At 39.8% G+C, this 25900-nt stretch overlaps 1 protein-coding gene and 1 long non-coding RNA gene across 10 annotated transcripts in view; one reads left to right on the forward strand and one right to left on the reverse strand.

The window, feature by feature from the left end:
* LOC123001732 (uncharacterized) overlaps window positions 1-24719 on the forward strand; it is a 32225-nt gene extending 7506 nt beyond the window's left edge. Inside the window, exons 2-4 of one of the 4 annotated variants that reach the window (XR_008956691.1) lie at window positions 4971-5855; window positions 6536-6655; window positions 21536-24719. This is a non-coding gene — a long non-coding RNA (uncharacterized LOC123001732). Of the gene's footprint in view, window positions 1-4970; window positions 7946-21535 lie in introns of all 4 variants that reach the window. The other 3 variants (XR_008956690.1, XR_007191483.2, XR_008956689.1) reach the window with 3 other exon arrangements.
* CAGE1 (cancer antigen 1) overlaps window positions 1570-25900 on the reverse strand; it is a 57197-nt gene continuing 32866 nt past the window's right edge. For 3 of the 6 annotated variants that reach the window (XM_048225765.2, XM_048225766.1, XM_048225767.2), the window contains 5 exons: window positions 20194-20298; window positions 19276-19346; window positions 8604-8672; window positions 6101-6137; window positions 1570-2207 (listed from right to left, as the gene is read on the reverse strand). In XM_048225765.2, coding sequence (XP_048081722.1) covers window positions 2001-2207; window positions 6101-6137; window positions 8604-8672; window positions 19276-19346; window positions 20194-20298 — 489 coding nt within the window. In that variant the 3' untranslated portion in view covers window positions 1570-2000. Of the gene's footprint in view, window positions 6138-8603; window positions 8673-19275; window positions 19347-20193; window positions 20299-25900 lie in introns of all 6 variants that reach the window. The other 3 variants (XM_057305078.1, XM_057305079.1, XM_057305080.1) reach the window with 2 other exon arrangements.

Below are 25900 nucleotides of genomic sequence, written 5' to 3' on the forward strand. Positions count from 1 at the left end.
TGAAAAAACACCAGGCACCTGGTGTCAGACTGTTTTGAGTGTGGTAGTAGCACGAGAGTAAAGGAGAAACATGGGAGGGAAGGAACTGTGCTCTTCCTAGACACAATTCTCCCGGTACCGAAGGTCTCTGATAGGGAGATTCAAATCCTCTAGTCCACATAGAAGTGGAATGTATCAGTGCAGTGGTTGTGCTATGAAATCATGGAGATTCTCTTCTTGGAACATCTTCATTGACCTTGGCCCCATTTATTATAAGGACCCCCAAGAGTACACCAGTGTCACTGAATTTTTCACCATATCGTGCTCACTGGAATTTCTTTAAAAATACATTCTAATTAAGGGGCACCTAGGCAGGTTAGTCAGTTAAGCATCTGACTCTTGATTTCAGCTCAGGTCATGATCTCAGGGTTGTGAGATCGAGCCCTGCATTGGGCTCTGTGCTCAGAGCAGGCTCTGCTTGGGATTATCTCTCTCCCTCTCCCCCTGCCACTCCAATAAATAAATAAATAAATAAATAAATAAATAAATAAAATCTTTAAATATATATATATATATATTCTAATTGTTCTTCATGTAAGCTTGGCCTTGCTAAATACAAGAGGATCTGTGTTAAGTTTCACAACTTACCCCTGAGGTACAATCATGAATTCATACTGACTCCCAGAGTCCTTTGTAAATATTTCAGGGTGGACCTGCTAGCTTTGAATTACATATGTCACTTGCTCATAACCCAGAGTTGTGTTTCTATAGGCAAATGTCACTATCTTTCAAAGATAAATATAATGTACAAAATATTTACATTTTTACAATAACACAGTCCTATAATTGTTTTTTTTTAAAGATTTTATTTATTTATTTGACAGAGAGACAGGCAGCCAGTGAGAGAGGGAACACAAGCAGGGGGAGTGGGAGAGGAAGAAGCAGGCTCCCAGTGGAGCAGGGAGCCTGATGTGGGGCTTGATCCCAGAACCCTGGGATCAGGCCCTAGGCCAAAGGCAGACACTTAACGACTGAGCCACCCAGGCACCCCAGTCCTGTAATTGTTCTTAACATAATGTGACTATAAACTCTGTTCTCACAACAGCTATATGGAGGAGCTGGGTCTTGAATCTAAATCTTAATGATTCCATGGTGTGTGCTCTTTTTCCTGTAGCCTGCTGTGTTCCGTGTGCTGTGGTTTAGAGAAGAGTGTGCTGAATACCATTAGAAAGTCTCAGGTAGGGGCACCTGGGTGGCTTAGTCGGTTAGGAGTCTGCCTTCGGCTCAAGTCATGATCCTGGGGTCCTGGGATCAAGCCCTGTGTTGGGCTCCCTGCTCAGCTGGAAGCCTGCTTCTCCCTGTCCCTCTGCCTCTGCTGCTCCCCCTGCTTGTGCTCTCTTGCGCTCTGTCAAATAAATAAATAAAAATCTTAAAAAAAAAAAAAAAGTCTCAGATAAAATAGAGGAGGGTTGCCTGGCTGGCTCAGTCGGTGGAGCCTGTGACTCTTGATCTTGGGGTTATGAGTTTGAGCCCCACGTTGGGTGTAGAGATTACTTAAAAATAAAATCTTTAAATAAACAACCAAACAAGTAAATAAATACACTTTATTGCTTTCAGATAGGATGAGGGTGACATTTAAATTAGGCCTTGAAGGATATAAATGTGTTAAATATGAGGAACTGGTTGGTGGAGGTGGAGAAGGGAGGAAGTTTAATTAGGGCAGGGAAGGGCATTCCCGGGAAAGGTAACAAGATGGCCAAAGGCATACAAGTAGTGTGGGGCCAGAGCATGTAAAGCAATAGATGTGGGACTACAAAGAAAGAATTTAAACCAGCCCTTAAAATATAATTCAATAAATTATGACACACACACACACATATATAAACTCCATGAAATATTATACAGCCTTTAAAAATGAGGGGCATATTGAGACTGGCAGTATGGAAAAATATTCATCAGAAACACTATGAGTCGAGATGCCTGGTTGGTTAAGATCATACGTGAAAGTGCTTTGTAAACTGTCAGTCCTTTCTCAGAAGGTATAATGGGGCGTGAAAAGAGAGCAACCACGATAGCGTTAGAGGAGAAGAGGACTGCAGGCAGGATATTTTTGGGTGAGAGCAAGAATTCCGTGACAAGTTAAAAACTAAAGGTGGGAGAGAATCAAAACAATTGATGGGGCAAGTCCTCAAGAAGATGCAATGGGTCAGAATCACGGGAACGAGGAACTAGAAGGAAGAACAAAGTGGAGATAAAAACAGAAATCGTGAGGCAGAGAGGAAATTGTACCTCCTTGTCATATCCTGTGGTGAGAGCCAAAGCTCTGCTCTGTGAAGGCAGAGGCTGTGCCTGTTTCAAACCTTCGCCTCTCCCCTTGAGCCTCCCACTGCAGGAAGAGAGTGAAGCTTTCAGCCATGACCTCGCACTTACCGCGGCACAGCCCCTGGCTGCCCTGAGCATGCCTGTCCTGATTTCCTTTCATCCAGGCACAGCGGAAGAGGTGCCCCTGTTCCTATGAGGTGCTGGGGAATCGAGGCTCTCTTTCCTCCCCTGAGACCTTGACTCACCAATTAACCCTGCTCTCCCCCTGGCCACTGGATCCTTCTCAGCATATATATAATATCTCCTGGATGTTTCACGGCACCTCACACTCATGCTGTCTTTCCCTGCACACCAGCTGTCCCTCTTGTGTTCTCTACTTCAGTAAGGACGACACACCCAGAACCCTGGTAGGCTTCCCAGCCTCCTCTGTCTTCACCCCCGCAGCTAACCAATTACCAAATCCTTTTCACTTTACCTTTGACATCACGGGGCATCCCTATCTTCCTCTTTACTCTCACTGCCCCGATTTGAGTTTCTGGTATCAGTTTTCCTTGCCTGGAGCGCTGTGGCCAGATCTCAACAGGTGCTCATGATTCCGACATTACCCATCATCAGCCCCTACCCTTCACACCACTTTTAGGGTGAGCTTTCGAAATGCATTGCTGACCACGTCATGCCTCTACTTTAAATCTTTCAGAGCTTCTCATGAGGATAAGGTTCACATTTTTTGGCAAGGCATACAATGCTATTCACGATCACCTTCGTCTCCTGCCATCTGAAGAACGTGGGTTTTAGACACGACTTGTAGTTCAGGGCATGTAACCCAGTGCCCGTCAGGCCTCCGCATGTTGAGTGTGCTGTTGCTTTCCCCTTCCATCTGTCCAGGGAATATCCATTCAGCGATAGATTTGGCTCAAGTGTCACCCTCTCTGGCTGAAATCTCCCTGAACCTCCCGCACATAATCCTGGGCCATTTCATCCATGCTTCCAGAGCACCGGGGACAGGTACGCTGGCATCCCACTCTAGACCAGAGTCTATCCCCTTGATGATCTTTGCCTGATTTTACATTGTGTCCTTGGCATCTAACACTGAGGCTGTCACATAGTTTACTGAAAGTCACTAAATGTTTATTGAAAGAAGCCCAGGCTTAGACTCTGTGTCCTTGAGTCATGTACCTAAGGAGGCACATTCATTTTGAGACAACCTGCAGGTAAAAGATCATAAATGTCTAATAATATACATGCTGAATGTAGCGCTTATACACACGCTCCTGTTTGCAGACGACCTGTCTTAATTCCTTTCCAACTGCTTCATCACCTCCCCGTGTGGATTCCAGAACTGCATTAGCCATCTTTACCTTAATATTTGCCCTTCTCCTACGATATTTTAATTATCCTTAGAGGATCCCCTAAAACTGTTAATAATAATGTGTCTTTTTAAAATTTGAATCACTTCCAAAACTTTCAATTAATTTTCTAAAACACAGCACTGTCACAGCTGCGACAGGCTGTGCATTTCTCATTTGTCTTAAATGGTATTGCAACTTGCTGAATTTGCGAAGTTAAATTTTGTCTCAAAATTCACGTAAGATTTGTCTTACAGAATTCCTCGGCAAAAATAACAGTAATAATAATAGTTTTTATTTATTCAGCACTTCCTTCAAGGCCAGATATATATATTCTCTGCATATTTTCCTCTTGTACTTACCTGAGTAATTTAAGTGAGCTAAAATCATTTCTTCCCTTCCAGTAGTTGATTCAAAAGCTACCTCTCTATCCTGGCTCTGGGATTTATCAAAAAGAGTATATGCATGTATGCACATTTGTTTTTCTGATACATCTCACAAAATCAGTTGTCACTGGTTCCTTTGTTTAAATTCAGAACTAATTCCTCAAAACTGTGTTAAAGTAGAAATTATGAGGGTTACATCTCAGCCCAGTTGTCTCCGTTCACCTGGGTTTTAATTCCAAAGGATTTCAGAATTAGTGTCTTAAAATTTGGTTGGTAGTAGGAAGAGCCTGTCCGCTTAGAGAGAAAAAGGATATCCTGCAGGGGGAAACAAAAAGTTGAAATGGGATACATTACTATTTTTATGTGTCATTAAAGGCTTGATAATATGGAAGTGGTATTCTGTGTGAATGAAAACAGACATTTGGAAAAGAAGCCACTGTATTCCTCTGTTTATGCTAAATTAGAATATGTTTCATTGTTCATGGGAATAAATTAGAAGAAAAAGAATCACATTTTTGGAATGTAAATTTCATCATTTATATAGATTTTAATGTATCATTTGTATGAATGACCTGGGTACTATACTTAAGTAATGACTCTGCTCCTGGATCGGTTGACAAAAATGAATAATGTTTAATCTTCAGTCCTGTTTAATCTAAATAATTTCTATTTCCTTCTAAAACATCTGGCATCTAAAAATGAAAGGAAAAAATGTATCTTTAATTTTTAGGAAACGTAGGCATTCAGTGACAGAGCAACTGATTCTTGATTCCCTATGGAATTCTTGATTACATATACAATTCTTATCCCATAAACAGCTAATTCTTAAATACACATGGAAAAGGGGTACAACCTATAGATAGAGGAATTTCGCAGATAATACCAATACAATAGTTTAATAAATATTTTGTTTGTTTCAACCTTTTTTCCCATTAAGGAACATAACAAGGAAAAAGGGTGTTTGAGTTTCATCTTTCTTGGTTTGGTTGCCGGCTGGCAGAATGAAGAAAAAGGAACAGAAGCAAGAATCTAAGTAATTCATGAAGTGACTTATCATAACAGCATAGTATTAAGGTATTCTCATAACTCAACTATAAGAACAGCTGGGGTTCAGCGGGGCATATAGAGACATACCCTTTGATTGTACTCCTCTTCCACTAAGCTATGCCACATATAAGCCATGGGTTTTCATGAATACATACCCTTGGCCCAGACTGGGATAAGGGCAACAGTGGCTGTATCTTCTATTGAGAATTATTCCAGCACGGGTAGCATTGGTCCTGGGTCCTGAGTCTGCCTAACACTGCCTCCTATTTCATACCTATTATGGGATAGGTGCTTGGGAATACCAAAATAAATATGAGACAATCCCTGTGTTAAAAGGGTTCTAGTCAAGCTGGGACTTGAGCTGGCAGGTAAATTTGTGAGGTGGGAACTAAAGTAAGGGAACACAAGGAATCGAGAGAGAGCATTCCTGGCAGGGGAATATGTATGGGCAATAACAGGAAGGCATAAAAATAACATAGCATGTTTGGAAAGTGGCAAGTGGTTAGATATGGTTGGGTGTATGATGACAAGGAGGAAGCAGTGAAGGAGAAGAGTGGGTAGGAAGGTGAGGGCCAGGTCATAGAGGACCTTACATGTTGTGTTGGGGAGCTCCATCTGATCCAGAACGCAGCGGGGAACCACTGAAGCGTTTTATGTAGAGAAGGGGCATCATCCTATTTGCTTCTGAAAGATCATGGTCTACTCGGTGGAGAATGGAAGGAAGGGGCACCAAGCTAGAGGCAGAAGCACCAAGTAGAAGACCGTCATAGGCCAGGTAAGAAATGACGAAGACCTGACATTAAGCAGTGGCTGTAGAGATGAAGTGAAGATACCGATAAAAGGAAAATTTCAGAGGGAGCGCTTCCCAATTACAGGGTGAATGATGATCAGAGGCCGAAGAAGCCTCATCTGAGGACAGAAAGGAAAGCTAAGCTGAACATTCCTGAAATTTAATCTTGTGCTACTGTTGAATTACATGAAGATATAACATTCTTTGTAACGATCATCAATATGACCTACCATGGTCAAGGAATTTGGATGATTTTCTAATCTGGGCCTGTAGGAGAGAGAAAGAGAATGAGGTAAAAAACCAGGGTGGTGGCAGTGGTGGCGAGGAGGGCTAAAACAGTGAACCTAGTGAACAAGGACGCCATTATTTGATAAATTCTTGCCCCCACTTTCAAGGGGAAATTGCTGCTTAGGATAGAACCATCAGACCCTAAGAGTTTAAGCTTTTCAGTGTGTGTGATATATGGATCAGTCTCACTGCAATTGAATAAACATATTGAGCCACTGTCTTGCTATGTTTTAACATTCTCATGGGTTTCTTTAGGATAAGATTCTGGCTCCTTGAAAGTGATAAAGAACTAGAGGCAAAAAAAAAAAAAAATCTGAAACTACTAATGTGCTGTGCTCACTTTTGTCTCCTTATTTCCCGGTCTTCCACTCCTGAAGACAACCAGCACCAGGAGCACCGTAATTCTGAGACAGTGCAGAGGTAGTCTAAAGCACGTTCCCATTGCTGAATTTACTAAGGCCCATGGGAAGCTTCAAGGATGGTGGCTGAAGGATCCTGTAAGTCATGGGTTTTCTAGGAAACAGCCTTGATGAGTTGGAAAGGGTCTTGTGAGCTCTTCTGCTCCAGCTCACCCCCTGGCTTCAAGGCCAGTCTTAATCTATACAAATGGGCCTCAAATCCACCATATAATCGGCTCAGTATAAGTAAACAACTACCTGAACTAGTGAAATATGTGAACTTATATGCTAGTTTTCTTATTTTAAAATGATTCTGGGAAAAAAATATTCCACAGTTTCTCTCAGTAACACAGAGAAGATTCATACTCAGGTTAAACCAGCAGTTACTGAACATCCATAATATGCCAGGCATCAGATCATATTCTTTCATATTAGGAGAAAACTCCTCATAGTTAACCTATTGTTTTGCAAATACTAGTATAAATCTGCCAAGGGATTTTAATTTTTAAAACATAGTTGTATTGCAAATGGTCTGCTGAACATTCATGACTCACGACATAGTCAAAATGCAACTTTAATGTCTGCCGCCCATTTCTGCTCCAGGGAGCTTTTCCTCTGCCATTGGCTGAATATGCAGCAGGCCCAGTGAGGGTTTTTGCTTACTCTAAAATAAGGTCAGTCCTCACCGTGAGGCATGCACACAATCTCAATTCGGTAAGCAGAATGTCCAGTCTTAAATATTAATCCTTTACTTGTCATTCGAAAGTAGGGTTTGTCATCCCCCTCTCTAAGCTAAGCCTTGTAGTTGGTGGATAGCACCTGCCACTGGAGGTCAATTTCTGCTCTCTCTTCATTCTCCACCTTCTCCATTTGCAGAAGGAGGGAGAAGAAGTACGGTGATAGGACATTTTTATTTGGCTTGGTGGCTTCAGAGTCTCTGGGTATGGAATGTAGCTAAGCTGATTCTTTCTCTGCAGAGCTTGCCACAGCGAGGGACCTCTGTCCTACAGTTGCCCTTGACCGAGGCTGATGCATCTCTCTTCGGGTGCTCACTTGATACTCCTTCATCAGCCCCTAAGAATCTGGCATTCCCTTCCAGCCTGTTGCTGCTGGTGTCCATCCAGGCAGCTTTGGGCAGAGCCCAAGATAACTCAACCCCCTCCTGCTTGGTTCTTAACAAACTATCACACACATCTTTTGTCCTGGTGACAAGCTCAGAGAGAACCGGCCACCCCAATGCAGCCCCTCTGTGGGGCTGCCACAGCTTGCTTTAGTGTTCTCAGGGATGGTGCATCACTGATCCTCTGTTTCCCAACTTTTAGGCAATGCAGATCAAAGCTCTCCAGGCGATCTTCTGGAAACCCCCTCGCCAGGCTTTAGATAAAAGAGGTGAATTATTTGGGGGCAATGGGAGTCCACAACATGATGGATTCAAAGAAATTTCTTCTCCAGTCTTCCCTACTCTCCACACTTTTTATATATTGGATCTGGCCAAGAGATACGAGTCATCAAACAGGTTCCTTGACATTTCCTTCAGAAACTCTGCATGGGGGGAAACTCACTCTCACTTTTAAGGACTGGCGACGGTTTTATTAACACCTCAGGGACTAGGCCTGGAAGAATCCCATTTTAACATCCTACTATGGTCTTAATCAACCCCATAGAGTTTGTGCATATACCTTGTAGCATGCATCAAATCTACAGAAATAACAGATTATACGTTTAACATTGGTGTCAGAAAATCTGGTCATAAAGTACGTATGTAAGCTGTTTTGCTGTAGACACAGTCGTAGGTCATAATCTTTATAGTATCTTCCTTAGGGGTGATTGTAAGTTCCACGAGGGCAGGTATTCTGGTTTTCCAACTCAAGTTCTACAAAAAACATTTATCAAGCAACTATTTATGCTAGGCAAAATACCCAACACCTACATATAGTTTATCTTAAATTAAGAGAAGGAAAAAAGGTTTTTTGATGTATTATTTATATACTTATGTTTTAAAGCTAAAGACATTATTATTTAGAAAAAAAAAAAGAGAAAAACTCACCTTGGTTTTCTCACTCTCTCTCTGGGCCTCCTAATTAAATCTTCCAAATGTTTATTTCTCTCTTCTAAACTGAAGGGAGAAACAATTGAGTTTTATGACTAAAATTGACTTTTCTAAACTATATTTTGTTGGACTCACTGGAGGATTTGAAAAGATGAATATAAATGGCAAATCTAGCTTTTTGGCAAAGTCTTTCATCCATCTACCTCACTGTACGACAATTTGGGATTCTTTCCTAGCAACTCCAATAATTTAATCAGTTTCTCCCTTTAGGGGTTCCAGTAGTGAGGAGGGAAAGTAGGCAGTAGTAAAAATAAAGTGACAGTTCGATGTCCTATTCATTGACACAGATAGTACGTAGAGAACTGATCCCTGGTTCCCTGATTCCCCACAAGGAAACCCAATGTAATCCTAGGGGCTAACATGTTAAAAACACAGCCCCTGAACCGTGAACTGCTTTAACATGGGGAAATGTGTAACGGTGTCATAAGAAGGATCACAGCACTCAGGTGCCCGTTAGAGATTTACTTATGTTTTCTTCTATGGCTCCTCGCGAGAGAGATACCGGCAGGTTCCCTTCTTGCCTCTAGGAGGGCAAATTCAATTAAAATGGTCTCTTCCCAAACTCGCTTTCCCATCCAGGGACAGTTTATTACTTTCCTGAGGCTGCTGTAACAAATTGCTACCACCTTGGTGGCTTGGAACAACACACATTTATTTGGGAGGTTAGAAGTCTGAAATCAGATGCACTGGGCTAAAATCGAGGTGTCAGCAAAGATGTACTCCCTCCAGAGGCTCAGAAGAAGTATTCTTTGCCTTGCCTTTCCCATTCTGTCTGGCTGCAGTCCTAATTCCTTGCTTCCTGGCTCGTCAGCACATTGCCTTTTCTGCCTGCTTCTTGCCTGATCACAGTGCCTTCTTCTGTCATCAAATTTCTCTCTGCCTCCCTCTTATAACAACAATTGTGACTGCATTTAGGGCTCCCCTGAATAAACCAGGCTAATCTTGCCATCTCGAGATCCTTAATTTAATCACATCTGCAAAGTCTCTTTTGCCAGATAAGGGCACATTCACAAGTTCCAGAGAATCAGATTCGGGTATCTTTAGGAAACCATTACTCAGCCTACCACGGAGATAGGAAATTCTCTTGCAGGAGTCATAACCTCAAATGCAAATGTCTATGGAAGAGTCAGGCAAGTATGTGAAATGAGTGAAGCCAGCTAAGGAGGGATTGGGGGCAAACCAGAGAGCATATACCCCTGTTGTAGAGGCCTCCTTTAGACAACAGGCTTGAGCAATGGAAACTTGATCAAGGCAAAAGGGCCCAAGGCGACCCCGACCCCCGAACTGAAGAGAGGCCCATCAGGCAACCCACCTCGAAATATCCATAAGCCCTAGCTGACCAACGGGTTACTTACAACCAGGCAAATTTACCCAAAAAGGGAAAATTCCAAATGTCCCACACCTCACCTTTCCCCTTTAAGTACAGCCCCCACCCACTGCCTCATGGCAGATAGGCTCTGCTTTGCTGTCCTGCCCACTGCTCCTCTGCAGTGTATTCAGTTGAATGTATTGAATAAATGTCTGTCTCCTTTGTTCTCCCTCCAGTGAATTCTTTCACTGCCTGAGAGCCCCAGCTTCTGCCGGATCAGGTCACCCCACGTTTGGGGGCTCCCGTCTGATGGGGAGAGATACTACACCTATTCCCTGCCTAAAGGACAAAGTTGCTACCTGGCTCTTGCCTAATGTTGTCGTGTGGGAATGTTGCAGCTATGATGTCAGATCTTACTTTTAAAGAGGAGACGGAAATCTAAATTTTTACAGGAAATCTTCTTTTTTAAATATTGGCAGTATTTCAAAAATATCATATGGATGAAACAAAACACATCTGCCTCAGGATAAGACTTGTTGGGTGTCATTTTGAAACCTCTGCATTATTGATCAGAGATATCAGGCTTTTGTTTTCAAAGGTTAAAGAGGAGACGTTGTCCAATCCAGGAGGAGATGACAATATTAAATAGGCCCTCTGTTTCCAAACAGCTTGAATCAATCATTTTGTCCTTCTTTCTCAGTTCTTTTGACCATTCTGCAGTCCTTTGAATTTCCATATGAATTTCAGAATCAGCCTGTCAATTTCTATTTTGAAAGCCTGCTGAAATTTTCACTGAGATTACATTGAATCTATAGATCAGCTTGAGGAGAAATGAAGTCTTAAGAATATCGAGTCTGAAAAGCCATCTCTCCATTTATCTCAGTCTTCTTTATTCTCTCTCTACAGTGTTTTATACTTTTCAGTGTACAGTCTTTCACATTTTTGGTCAAATTTATCCCAATGTAACTCATATTTTCAGTGCTCTTAGAAATGTTTTTCTAAATCAGAAATACAACTGATTTTTACATATTGATCTTGTGTCCTGCAACTTTGTTCATCTCTTATTAGTTCTACTAGCTTGTTGTAGATTTCAGTCAGATTTTGTACAACGATAATGACGTCATTTAAAAAAGAAATTCATTTTTGCTTGTTCATCTTCAACATTAATCTTTTATTTCTTTCTGATTGCACTGGGCAGAACTTCTAGCACAATGTGGACAGAAGTCAGATTTCTGATCTTGAAAAAGTATTCAGTCTCTCATTATTAAGTATGATTTTAACAGTATTTTTTCTATGGATGCTCTTCATCATGTTGAATGAGTTCCCTTCTAGTTTGTTTGGAGTTTGTATCAGGAATGGCTTTTGTGAAACGTATTTTTCTATCTGACGATTACATGCTTTTTCCTTTTTAATTTTTAATATGTTGTCTTATGTTAATAGGATTACTTTACATAGAGCTGAGTCTCCCCTTTTTCTGCCCATATAAGGGAGCATTCACAGGTTCAGGGATTAGGAAGTGGATATTTTGTAGGGAGACATTTTTTCTATCTGCCATAATTATTGTTCTGCCATTTACTTTTACCTCCTTTTTCTCATGCCAACCTTTTTTCACTAAAAAAGAAAAAAAGTCAAAGAAATACAATGGAATTGTGACTATAAATACAGCAGTATCAATGCTTTTTAAATATGTTATATATTTAAATGTGGCTATTTTGTTAGGGTTACAAGTTTTAAAGGTAAACGATTGTTCACTTTTTTCTCTGATCAAGGTATTATAAACCATGGATTTTTTAAAAAGATTTTATTTATTTATTTATTGGGGCAGAGGGGCGTTAGGGGAGGGAGAGAGAGAATCTCAAGCAGACGCTATGCTGAGCGCTGAGCCTGATGCAGGGCTTGATATCATGACCCCGAGATCATGACCTGAGCCGAAACATTTAACTGACTGAGCTACCCAGGTGCCCCAAGCCATGGATTTTTTTTTTTAAGATTTTATTTATTTATTTGAGAGAGAATGAGTGAGAGAGAGAGCACACAAGCAGGGGCAGAGGGAGAGGGAGAAGCAGACTCCCCGCTGAGCAGGGAACCTGATGCGGGGCTCAATCCCAGGACCCTGGGATCATGACCTGAGCCGAAGGCAGACGCTTAACCTACTGAACCACCCAGGTGCCCCCAAGCCATGGATTTTTAATAGCATGTTCAAGCCACCCTGTACTCAGACTATAATGGAATTAGGAAGAAAGGTTATGGATTTACACTCTGGAATTTTCTGTGACTTCTGATTTGGTTTTACATGGAAAGACATTTATACGGACTTCGCGTGGGTAGAAACCACAGTTGCTGTGAAAGGGCAGGAACTGTTATTTATGAATGCAGTGTTGTCTGTAGGAGACATGGCCCTGGGGGTATTCTTCAAGGACTCAGTGGGTACCCTATGGATGGTAATAGTGAATATATTAATGTAAAGGACACTGAGAAGTGTCCTCAAAGCCTTTAGACTACAGTCCATGATGGACAGGCAATGAAATGGAAGATCACCCAGAACAACAAGGTAGCATGGCTGGAGCATATGGGAGGCCAGGATGGGAAATGAACTGAGACTTTTTTTTAAATTACAACTTTCTACCCATTACTCCATGAATATTTTATCGTCCCCCGCTTACTTATTTTTTAATCTTCCAGTAAGGACAAACATATCTTCCCAAAGTTCATGCACATTTTTCGTTAGGAACTTTTGTTTGCTATTATATATAGAGTTTTAAAAATTGTACTTATTTATAGTGTGTTGCTCATGTACAGAAATTCAATTGACTTTGGAAGTTTTTCTTGCAATTGTCAATTTTACTGAAGTCATTTAAAATATCAATAATTTATATGTAGATTGTTTTGGGTTTTCTGTGTAGGCAATTATATTATTGGAAAATAATGACAATTTTGTTACTTTCAGACCAATCTTTACATCTTTTCTTTCTTTTTTAAAAAAGATTCATGTATTTATTTGAGAAAGAGAGAGAGAGAGCATGAGCAGGAGGGGCAGAAGGAGAGAGAATCTCGGTCACACTCAGTGCTGAGCACGGAGCCCAGTGCAGGGCTCAGTCTCACGACCCTGAGATCATGACTGGAGCTGAAACCAAGAGTCAGATGCTTAACCGACTGAGCCACCCAGGAGCCCCTACAGTTTTCATTTCTTTTCTCTTTTTTTGGCACTGGTCAGGACTGCTAGGATATTGCTAAATAGAATTGGCAACAACCATGGGTTTATATATCTTGTTCCTGATTTTTAGATGACATACTTGGAGTGTTTCAGTTGATTACTCTGTTGGCTTTAATTTTTTTTGGCAGAGGAAGGTGATGGGAACATAACCCTTAATCAAAAAGTGGAAGATTCCCTTACTTGTATTTTTGTCATGAGCTCTACAAAATAAACTTTTAATGTATACTGCGGTAGAATTCCTGAACGTACTGAAATGATATTTTCTCCTTTAATCAGTTGATGTGGTGGACTTTCTAACATTGAACCTTTCATTGCTGTGATAAATTTAATTTCCGCAGGATGCACTGTTGTTTTTTTCATTGCTGGGTTCAGTTTGTTTATAACTTGTTTATAATTGTTGCATCTATATTTATGATGTAATTAACTTATCATTTACTTTTCAGGCTGTCCTTGTCTGACTTTAATGTTAAGGTTATATTATTTTTCTATCTTTTGAAAGAATTTGCTTAAGATTGGGTTTATCTGTTTATTAAATGCTCCAGAATATGCATCCATAAAATCACTGGTCTTACTATTTGTGGGGAAAAATTTCATACAACTGCTTTAATGTTTAATAATTCAGATTTTCTTTCTTCCCTGAATCAATTTAAAAAGATTTTTAAATTTTTTAAAAAATTTAAAAAAGGTGACTCAGTCAGTTCAGGTCAGGGTCAGGAGATGGAGCCCAGCATCAGGCTCTGCATTCAGTGGGGGAGTCTGCTTAGGATTTTCTCTCCCTCTGCCCCTCCCCCCTGCTCTCTCTCTCTCTAAATAAATAAATAAATAAACAAACAAACAAACAAACAAACAAAATCTTAAAAAAAAAACTTTTAGGGGTGCCTGGGTGGCTCAGTTGGTTAAGCAACTGCCTTCGGCTTGGGTCATGATCCCAGGGTCCTGGGATCAAGCCCCGCATCGGAACTCTGCAGGGAGCCTGCTTCTCCCTCTCCCTCTGCCTGCAGCTCCCCCTGCTTGTGTGCTCTCTCTAATAAATAAATAAAATCTTTTTTAAAAAGTTTAATTAATTTAAAAATCTTTAATAAAAATATTTTTTCTATAAACTTTCCATTTCACCTAATTTCTCAAAATCATTGGTACAAAGTTTTTATTATATCTCCTTAATCTCTGCTGCACCTGTTTGTCATTTCTCCATTTTCATTTCATTTTGAAGTTTCCAATAGTAAAGTCTTATTGTCAGTAAATGATCTATGTTTTTGTCTGCAATTTCTGTAACTCATCTGCATTTCTTCAAGAGTTCAAGTGGATCAAACATTCTCGGTTGGCACTGATTCTTACCAGCACTTTGCAGACAGTATTCCATTCTCTGTTGGCTTTTATTGTTGCCATCAACAGGAGAGCAGTCAGTCAAACTGGCTTTCATTTGCAGAGACCGTCATTTCTCTAAGTCTGGTTTTAAGACCCCCTCTTACCTAGCTTTCTTTAATTTCTCAACAACCCTGCTAGGTCTTGGCTTCCTTCAGTTTATCCTGTTCAGATATGTAGGGCTTCCTAAACCTGAGTATTGAGTGGTGTTTACTCTGAAAAATCCTTCATAGGTTATTCTCCACTATTCTATTCTCTTTTTCTAAAATTCCAGATATTTTGGATCTTTCTACTCTGAGCAAACAGTGTTACTGTTTCACTTGATCTTTATTTCATACGAGTCTGTGTGATACAGTGTATGGATTTTTTTTTTTCTCTAACTCACTAATTCTTTCTTATTCTGTGACCAGTCTGCTGTCTATCCTGTTCATTGAATATGTATTACGTACAGAGGTATGTATTTCTGTGACACTGAGGAACCGAAAAAGGGTCACGTTAGATAGTGTGGTCACAGAAGGGCTTCTCTGAGAAGGTGACATTTGAACAGAGACTAAAGGATGAGAAGGACAAAATGCCAGCTCAGGGGAAAACATTCCAGGCAGAAGAAAGAGCAAGAGTGAATGCCCCGAGACAGGGAAGTCTTGCCAAGTTCTAGGAACTAAAAGGAATAATGAGGTTAAGGAGAGCCCAAGCTGAAGTGGGAAGAACAGTACAAGGTAAGATTATGAAGGGTTTTAGAAGCTATAGTGAAGAGTGTGCATTTATATTAAGTGTGGAGGGGAGGCTATTCAAGGGTTTAAAGCATTTTAAAATAGTGCAATCTAACTTGTAGTTTTTAAAATTATTTTTAGAGCGGTATAATTGACGTAACATTTCATATTAGTTTCAGATGTACAACATAATGTTTCAATATTTGTATATTTTGTGAAATGATCACCACAATAAGTCTAGTTACCATCTGTTACCATATAGTTACAACATTTTTTTCTTGTGATGAGAAATTTTAATATTTACTCTCTTAGCAACTTTCAAATATACAACACAGTATTATTAACTGTAGTCACTATGATTACATTACATCCCCATGACTTATTTTATAACTGGATGTGTGTACCTTGTGATCCCTTTTACCCATTTCACTGCCCCCCCCCCAGCTCCCCCACCAACCACTAATCTGTTCTCTGCATCTACGAACTTGTTTTGTTTTTTAGATTCCACATATAAGTAAGATCAGATGGTATCTGTCTTTCTCTCTCGGACTCATTTCTTTTAGCATGATACCCTCGAGGTCCATCGATGGTGTCACAAATGGCAGCATGCCTTTGTTTCTATGGCTGAATAATATTCCATTGCATCATATACCATGTTTTCTTTATTCATCCACTGATGGATACATAGGTTGGTTCCATATCTTGACTATTGTAAATATTGCAGCAGTGAACATGGGGGTGCAGATATCTTTTCAAGATAGTTTTCATTTTCTTCGAATAAATACCCAGAATTAGAACTGCTGAATCATATGGTGGTTGTATCTTTACTTTTTTGAGGAACTTCCATACTGTTTTCCACAGTGGCTGCACCAATTTACATTCCCACCAACAGTGTACATCTCCCCATCTTAGCCAACACTTGTTACTTCTAGTCTTGTTAATAATAGCCATTCTAACAGGTGTGGGGTGATTTCTCATTGTGGTTTTGATTTGCATTTCCATGATGCTTAGGGATGTGAGCACCTTTTCACGTACCTGTTGGCTATGTGTATGTTGAACTGGGGTATTCTTGTGAGAGGATCTACCTCTCACTATGATGTTGTCATAGATGTCATGGGGAGTAGCGTAGAGAGAACAAGTCTAACATTTCATGGAAAAGTGTTCCTGAACCAGGCGTGTATGGAGCAGGGACTTCTACATCTGAAACTGATCTAGCCATAGGTGTTACAGAGGAAGCAGTGTTTGGGAGAGAGATGCAGGAGTACTTGAATCTCTGCAGTGTTGTGGAAAAGCTGCCTTACTCAGACTGGGAAGAAAGTGAATGTACCTCTAAGGAAAGGGCGTTTGAGTGGGGATTTGAAGGACAGTAGGAAATAACTGGGGGGGAGGGTAGCCTGAGCATTCCAGGTGGAACAGCCTAGGCTAATGCCATGAGGCAAAAGGGAATGCGATGCATTTGAGAAGATATAATATCTCCACTGTAGCTAAAAGCAAGGCAGGGGGAATGGCAAGATGTTATTGGAAAGGCAGGCAGAAACCATATCTTGAAGAAACTTCCAGGCCATGCTAAGAATTTTTGCCTTTATCTAAAAGTGATGGTTTGTCTCCCCTCCTTCCCCCCCCCCATAGGTTCACCTGTTTTGTTTCTTCAGTTCTGCATATGAGTGAAATCATAAGGAAACAAACTATAAGAGACTCTTAACAATAGAGAACAAATAGGGTTGATGGAGGGAGGTGGGTGAGTGATGGGGTAACTGGGTGATAGGCATTAAAGAGGGCACTTGTTGTGATGAGCCCTGGGTGTTATATGTAAGTGATGAACCACGAAATTCTACTCCTGAAACTGTTATTGCACTGTATGTTAATTAACTAGAATTTATTTTTTATTTTTTTTAATTACAGTACATCATTAGCTTTCATGTAGTGTTCCATGATTCATTGTTTGCGTATAACATCCAGTGCCCCAAGCAATACATGCCCTCCTTAATACCCATCACCGGGCTAGCCTATCCCCCCACCCCCTCCCCTGTAAAACCCTCAGTTTGTTTCCCGGAGTCTACAGTCTCTCAGGGTTCGTCTCCCTTCTGTTTTCCCCCCTTCATTTTTCCCTTCCTTCTCCTAATGATCTTGCTGCTATTCCTTATGTTCCACAGATAAGTGAAACCATATGATAATTGTCTTTCTCTGTTTGACTTATTTCACTTAGCATAATCTCCTCCAGTTCCATCCATGTTGATGCAAATGTTAGGTAATCATCCTTTCTGATGGCTGAGTAATATTCCATTGTATATATGGACCACATCTTCTTTATCCATTCTAACTAACTAGAATTTAAATAAAAATTTGAATGAAACAAAAGTGATGGAAGAAATCACTGAAAGTGTTTTAAGGGGCATGATCAGATTTATATTTCAGAAAGATCACTCTGGCTGCATGCACAAAATGGACCCTACCAAGTTCCTTCTTTTATTTAGTCTTTTAGAAAAGTCAAATATCATTAATGGTTTTTATAAATAAGCAGCTGTTTCTAAAATCCAAGACATGTAAATTGAAAACTTACAGACTATCCAGTGAAAACATTTGAAGAAAGATACTTCAAACACCACTAAATTTTAACAGAATAGACTAGCACCAATTGAAAGAAACATTGCTCTAATGATGTATTCAATAATTTTTGAAGCAGCATACACCTTTTAATAAGATAAAAGCTAATTCACTATAATTTTTTTAAAAAACTGTCTTTGTGAGTATAATAGACTATATTTGATCAAAAAGATGACAATTCTGATCACTAAATCAACCCACATGATATCTGGCGGTGGCTCTTGAACTGTCCAGACATTATAATCTCCTGGACAGGTCTTGAAATACACTGATGCCCAGAACCCACGTGGTATTTTAGCTTATTGGATTGGGGAGTAGGGTCTGGGCATTGGATTTTTTTTATAAAACATTCAAGGGAATTCTAATAAGCAGCCACCATTGACAACCATTTTAGTACAATTTATAGAACTTAGATGTCAAGTCTCTTCTTGAACACAAACTGGATATATTTTCTGAAATATAAGTTTAATTTAAAATTTTGAATTTTAAAAATAACTGGGGCAAAGCAATGTGGCCTGAGTGATGGTATGATATTGTTTTAGAAATATTAGGTTATTCATTATTTTTATATTTTATGAGCCCATGATGATTGAGCATTGGCTGAGTTTTCTTGGTTATAAGTTAAAGAGGAGTCTTATTTTACTTCTCTTGAGTGTCTAACAACATTCCCTTCCTCCTTCAAATTTAAATCTTGTGTCAGTCTGAAAAATCAGAAAATTCTTTTAACATTCATTCTGCTTAGAAACAACATTGAAAAGCAAAAACAAACTTCTCAAGGCTTTCAATTACCTTGTGGTGAGTTAGCCCTATAGAAAGTTCTTATTTGGGGGTATCTTTCTATGTAAGATTAGACCTTTTGCTTAAGCTCTAGTGATAGCCAGCACATTATAAATGAAATTGTGGGAAGGATGAGGAAATAGTATATGAGAAATGAGGATAATAAATGAGTGAAAAAAATTTTGCAGAATTTAAAAACACTAATTTTTGAGTGTTTTCAAGCTGAATCTCATTCTAATGAGAGTTTAGTTGGTTCTTGATAAACATACATGTATGTTTCATTTGGTGTGCGTTCAAAAACTTTTTTGTGAATAAAGTCTAAGCATTGCAAGGTTATTTTACTACCATGGAATATCTTGTGAAATTTTTGGATCTCTCACTAATTCCATCACCTCCCCCCTCCCTGAAATCAAAGGGAGCGCTGAGAAAGGAAGATGAAAATCCAGTTATTCTGACTCTTCAAGTAGTCAGACATTAAGCAGACTATTTTATTGAAGAAATGGTCTTAATTTATAAAAACTGCACATTTTTCCTCTTCCTAGGAGTCTAAGAACAGGAACTTGGCAAGCCAGAGAACGAAATAAAATATGAGTAAATGTTTACAAAATTAAAAACTAAGCTTTTTCAACTTACTGTGCAATCTGGGAGTGGGATATCACAAGCCTTTGGTCAGCACATTCTATGATTTCTTCATATGATGTAACCTTGAAAAAAGAAGCTAAAAATTATTCTCTGATAAATTGCAGAATTTCTGTTTATTTTTTGCTTTTAAAAAAAATCTCTACACACTGACATTCAATCATGTGACTCCCACCAGTAGTTTTACAGTAGGCAAAACATCTTCCTTACAGTTTGAAATCAGGAATATGAACAGAAATAGAATCATAAAGTGCATAGTCATCATGAAGGAGTGAAGTGTCAGAAAGTGGACAGCTGTTGTGGGTCAACTGTAATCCACTGTCTTCCACACAAGGGGTGGATGTAGCCACTAAGGGTTACTGCCTGTTTGGTTAAAGTGAATGCACCTTTTAGGAGGTAAACTAGAAAGTCAAGTTGGCAAGATTTATAATTACCCACAAAATGAAGTCGCAATACTAAGACCTGAAATTGCTGATGGCAGAGGTAAAGATACACAGAATGTTCTTTGCTAAGTGTCAGCTAAAAAAGCTAATGGCAGCATTTGATAATGTCATTAAGAAGTAGAAGGAATCAATATAAATATATTCCATCATTCCTCGGATCCTTTGCAGCACCAAAATTCTATTAAAGTATTTGGCATAGTTTTTATTTTATTTTATTATTTTTTAAAGCTTTTATTCATTCATTCATTCATTCATTCATTCATTCATTTATTCATTCATGGGAGACAGAGAGAGAGAGAGAGGCAGAGGCAGAGGGAGAAGCAGGCTCCCTACAGAGCCCCGATGTGGGACTCGATCCCAGGACCCTGGGATCTTGACCTGAGCTGAAGGCAGAGGCTTAACCGACTGAGCCAGCCAGGTGCCCTGGCATAGTTTTTAAAGACAAAGATTTCTATAAGAAAATGTGTACCTTATTTATTAAGTTGCCTAAATGTCTTTGATATTTGTCATTTTCTTCAATGAGTCTGTTGCAGTGGTCTTCTTTTGACTCTAGAAGACTTCCCAATTTTGCAATCTATGGAGAAACATAGTAAAAATACTGACCTGGAAACTGTCGTGAAAACCATATACTGAGAACAAATGAGAACAGTGACCTAATCTTTATTCCAAGATTCTCATAAACCAAGTTGTACCATAAGTGAATCAATAGTTGCTAATCCTAGTTAGATTGCACGTAGAACAGGTAAGGAGAAATTATTTTATTAGTTATAATTCTCTTGAATTTCATATTATGAAACAGGTTTGCAAATCATTTAACACTTGTTAGTGAATATAAATATCAGCCCAAATCTTCACTATCCTCTTTCTTTTTTTTTTTTTTACCCTCTTTCCATTTGTAACCAATGCATAAACATACTTGATTCTCTCTGAAGTAAAGCACCAATGTACTTGATGAAGCATTTTCAGGTTTGATAAATATTCTCAACTTGCATTAATGGTGGCAAGTTGTTTTTTTTTTTAAGATTTTATTTATTTATTCGACAGAGAGAGAGACAGCCAGCGAGAGAGGGAACACAAGCAAGGGGAGTGGAAGAGGAAGAAGCAGGCTCATAGCAGAGGAGCCTGACATGGGGCTCGATCCCATAAGGCTGAGATCACGCCCTGAGCTGAAGGCAGACGCCCAACCACTGTGCCACCCAGGCGCCCCAGTGATGGCAAGTTTTAAAAAAAGGTTCAGCTCATATGTCATGTTCTGACCTAAGATCCAATGTTTATTTGCAATAAATAAATAAATAATAAAAATTTTATTTCTAAAAGTATCATCTTGGATTAATTATCTGGAAAGGGTATTCCCAAGTTCCCTTAGAAGTTACCTTAATTTTTAAATCAGTTATAGAAGAAAAATGACAGAAACGTCCCCATTAAACACCAATGTTAAGGGGCATCTCTGTGGCTCAGTTGGTTAAGTGTCTGCCTTTGGCTCAGATCATGATCCCGGGGTCCTGGGATCGAGGCCCACATTGGGCTCTCTGCTTAGTATGGAGCCTGCTTCTCCATCTGCCTCTCCCCCGACTCGTGCTCTCTCTCTCATAAATAAATAAAATCCTTAAAAAAATTAAAAAATACCAATGTTAAGAATGGCCATCAATCTTGTAATGTTTTAGATATACTTGTGTGTCTCGAGTGAAATCCCCTAGGAGAAGCAATGGCAAAATAAATTTGCTGTACTAATGGCAACTTTCTTATTCTTACTTCTTTTTTTAAGATTTTATTTATTTATTTATTTATTTATTTATTTATTTATTTGACAGAGAGCGAGAGAGCGCTTGAGCATGGGGAGAAGCAGAGGAAGAGGGACGAGCAGACTGTGCTGAAGAGAAGAGCCCGATGGGAGGCTTGATCTCACCACCCTGAGATCAGGATCTGAGCTGAAATCAAGAGTCGGACGCTCAATTGACTGAGCCACCCAGGCTCCCCTTATTCCTACTCTCTTGTTAAATTAATGGGGACGGTACCAAGTTAGTGGTGCTACTCCTCTGACTACATACATTATTTAAGGTAGGGAGTACGGATATTATGACCTCATTTTAACAGAGGAAATCAAGGTGAAGAGAATCTAAAAGTTTTTGAAAGGGTATGTCTAGAAGTGCAAAGACTAAAACCCATATTTATTACCCATTAATACAGGGCTTTTCTCATTCTAGTCCTTTGCTTCTCCTCACCTGGACTCCTCACCTGCAGCCTCACCTATCTCATGGCCTCTTACTGAAACAATATGAAATTGCTTCTCACTTCTGTTTCTCATTATTGACTTCATGGCATGTTTTGGATTTCTTTAATGGCTTTCAAGATCAAAGTAAGAACCCTTTTAATAAAGTCCTTGGGTTGAGTTTTTTAATTTCCTAACCTCAAATTAAAGGAATTAAGGGATATTTGTTTTAGAGAAAAAGGACTAGTTCTTGTAAAGCAGTTTTTTGAATTATAGTGAAAAAAAAGTTTCTGCTGAAGCATGTAAAGTTTAACTGCTTCAAGAGTGTAAGTGACATATGATAAATTGCACGTATTTAAAGAGGACGGTGTGGTAAATTTTCACATATGTATACAACTATGAAACCATCACCACAGTCAAGATAAACATATCCGTCACTGCCCCTCCTCTTGGTAGCTCCTCCCTCCTGCCTGCCTGTCTTCCCTGACTCCCACACTCTATGCCAGCCCTAGGCAAATACCAACCTGCTTTCTGTCACTAGTGATTAATCTGTATTTCCTAGAGTTTGAGAGAATAGAAGCAAACAGTATTTACTCTTGTCTGGCTCTCATTCCACACAGTTTTGAAATTCCTCTATGCTGCGTGTGTGTCAGTAGTTCTCCCCTTTTTCATTGCCGAGTACTAGTCCATCACACGGCCGTGCCACAGTTTGTTTATGCATTCCTTAATCAGCATTCGAGTTGCTTTCAGGTTTTGGTTATTATAAATAAAGCTGCTAGGAACCTTCGTGTATAAGTCTTTGTATGAACATATGCTTTCTTTTTTTAAAAATATTTTATTTATTTGAGAGAGAGAGAGAGCATATACGGTGGGGAAGGGCAGAGGGAGAAGCAGACTCCATGCTGAGCCTGGAGCCTGACAGGGCGCTTGATCTCATGACCTGACATCATTACCAGAGCCAAAATCAAGAGTCAGACGCTTGACCCACTGTGCCACCCAGGTGCCCCTTTTGCCTACTTTTTAAATTGGGTTTCTTTCTTTCTTTCTTTCTTTCTTTCTTTTTCTTTCTTTCTTTCTTTCTTTCTTTCTTTCTTTTTTTGAAGATTGTACTTATTTATGTGACAGAGAGACAGCCAGCAAGAGAGGGAACACAGCAGGGGAGTGGGAGAGGAAGAAGCAGGCTCCCAGCGGAGGAGCCCGATGTGGGACTCGATCCCAGAACGCCGGGACCATGCCCTGAGCCGAAGGCAGACGCTTAACGACTGCACTACCCAGGCGCCCCTAAATTGGGTTATTTTCTTATTACAATGTTTTGAGGGTGCTTGGCATATTCTAGATACAAGTTCTCTATCAAATCTGTGATTTTCAAATGTTTTCTCCCAGTTTCTGGCTTGTCTTTTCATCAAGAGCTCAAATTTTAAAGTTTAAAAAAAATTCCAAAATAGAAAAGTTTTAGAAGACAGTGTATTAGAGTCAAATCACTGAAAAAGTCTAAAACATTTTCGTGAAAGCGTACCAAAAAGTACTTTTTAATATGTAAAGTAATATTTAAGTAATAATTTGAAGGATGGGGTGGTGGCAGCGTTTCTCTTTGTTAAAAGAAGATATTACAAGATAACCTTGAATGTGGCTATTTGATTAATATTAATGAAAGCTGTCCTTTAATGTGGAGTCTTTTCCTTGATGTCTCAGAGATGCTGTATGCTTCAGAGCTAAATGCCAGGAAATCTGAACCCCCTCCAAGTCTCCACCAAAAGAAAGCAGATTTGAATGAAGGGAGAGAAACTGAACATTAGTAAAGTGACTTTCTATGCACTTGGCTTAAAATGGCAGGAGATAGGGGCAGCTGGATGGCTCCATCGGTTAAGGGTCTGCCTTAGGCTCAGGTCATGAGCCCCACATGAGCCCCATGAGCCCCTGCTCAGCAGGGATTCTGCTTGTCTCCCTCTCCCTCTGCTGCTCCCCCTGCTTGTGCATGCCCTCTCTCTCTGTCAAATAAATAAATAAAAGCTTTAAAGAAAAATGGCAGGAGATATAGACTGTTGTGAGTCAAAGAGATGACAGAACTCCCATTCACAAGAGGGTTCACAGAGAAGAGCCTTCCCTGAACTCTATTCTACCTGGCCCTAGATTTCTTCATCCACAGATACTATGCCTGGGGCCACTACCCCCCGCCTTCGGTCAGTGATTCTTGTGGCTTCCCTTCTAGGCCTTTCACATGACATTCCTGCATGGGTTTTGGCCCTGTTTAGTTTCGGTCCTTGATTTTGTTATGCTCTGTTGCCCCCAGTGAGAATCTCAGCTCTCACTGGGAAACTTCTCCCCCTGCTCCCACTCCTCCAGCCTCCCCAGTCAGTCACCATAACTAAGTGAAGATAGAAGAGAAGTCAGACTTGGGGACAAGCTAAATTGAAGAAAAAGCAAAACATCTTTAGATGGGTATCAGGCCCAGGAATATGTACTGTAACAGATTTAAAACACTTTGGCTTGGAAAGCAGTTTGGAATCTGGGCATAGTGGCTATTATTTATTCTATCACAATTCTTATTCCTTGAAAACATAATGCGTGTGTTAAAACCTGTGTTAAATGACAATTGTTAGGGGCGCCTGGGTGGCTCAGTCGTTAAGCGTCTGCCTTCGGCTCAAGGTGTGATCCCGGCGTTCTGGGATCGAGCCCCGCATCGGGCTCCTCCGCTGCTTCTTCCTCTCCCACTACCCCCGCTTGTGTTCCCTCTCTCGCTGTCTCTATCTCTGTCAAATAAATAAATAAAATCTTTTTAAAAAAAATGACAATTGTTAAACTGCACATACATTAAAATCTACAGGTGAGACTGTCCCACAAATATAACGGCAAAAGCAATACACTGAAAAATGTTCCATCTTACTATAAGTATACAGCGAAAGGCCAATTGTTTGGAAAACTTTCAAGTGATAATATTTAATACTGGAAGGTTTTGGTGAAATAGTACCACAAACACACTGATGTCTGCAAGGTAAAGTTTAAGTCTTTTGAAAATTCATTTGCTAGTGTACATAAAGACCCACATGCTTATTTATAGCTTTAAAAGCAGTAATCCCACTTCGGTAATTTATTCTAGGGAAATAACTCACAAAGGAACAAACTCTACAGATAAAAGTAAAAAGAACCCAAATATCCAACAAGAGGAATGGCTAAAAAATTATTGTCATTTCACTCTATGGAATCTAATGCAGTCACTGAAAATTATATACAATCTATAAGGATAGCATAGTAACGTAAAAAATATGCGATATATTTATTAAAACAAAATTCAAAGTTTACATACAGTGAACTCTGTAAAAGTGTGTGGACAAAGACTGGATGTATCTGAAATGTTCTAGTGTTAGCTAGGGTTTAGTCATATGTTAAAATACTACACAGGAGTGAAAAAGGGTAAGTTACAGCAACACCTATCACAAAAAGAATCTTGCAGTTATAAGATTGAGAGGGCAAAACTTAGAAAATGGTATATAAGATACCATAAAAAAATAGGCAAAACAATACTGTCTGTTGTTTAAAGATAAATATGTGAGCAGGAAATACAGACACGCCTGGCGAAGTTAAACACTAAATTCAGGATAACGTTACCACGGGCTGGAGGGGAGGAAAATGCAACTGGAGAGGGCCACAGGGGCTTCAACTATATTCATGTTTCATTTCTTTACCTGGGCGGTAGATACATGGCTATTTATTATATTAGTTTTTACATAGTTTGGTGTGCAATATTTAAAATACATACTTTTTAAGATAGCATCAAAGCCCTTACATAAGGTCCAACAAGACCTCCTCACCCCACGGTGCTTGAGGGCTGACAACAGGTGCAGTGGCAGGCTCTCCCATCTCCCTAGCACCTCCTTTCCTGTAGCATCAGCCCACGTGTGCTGGAGCGCATGGCACAAATGCAGACCCACAGCTGGAGTGATGGGCCTTGACAATCATCTTGAAGCAG

The sequence above is a fragment of the Ursus arctos genome, unplaced genomic scaffold (assembly GCF_023065955.2).
Source record: "Ursus arctos isolate Adak ecotype North America unplaced genomic scaffold, UrsArc2.0 scaffold_31, whole genome shotgun sequence".
Lineage (NCBI taxonomy): Eukaryota > Metazoa > Chordata > Mammalia > Carnivora > Ursidae > Ursus > Ursus arctos.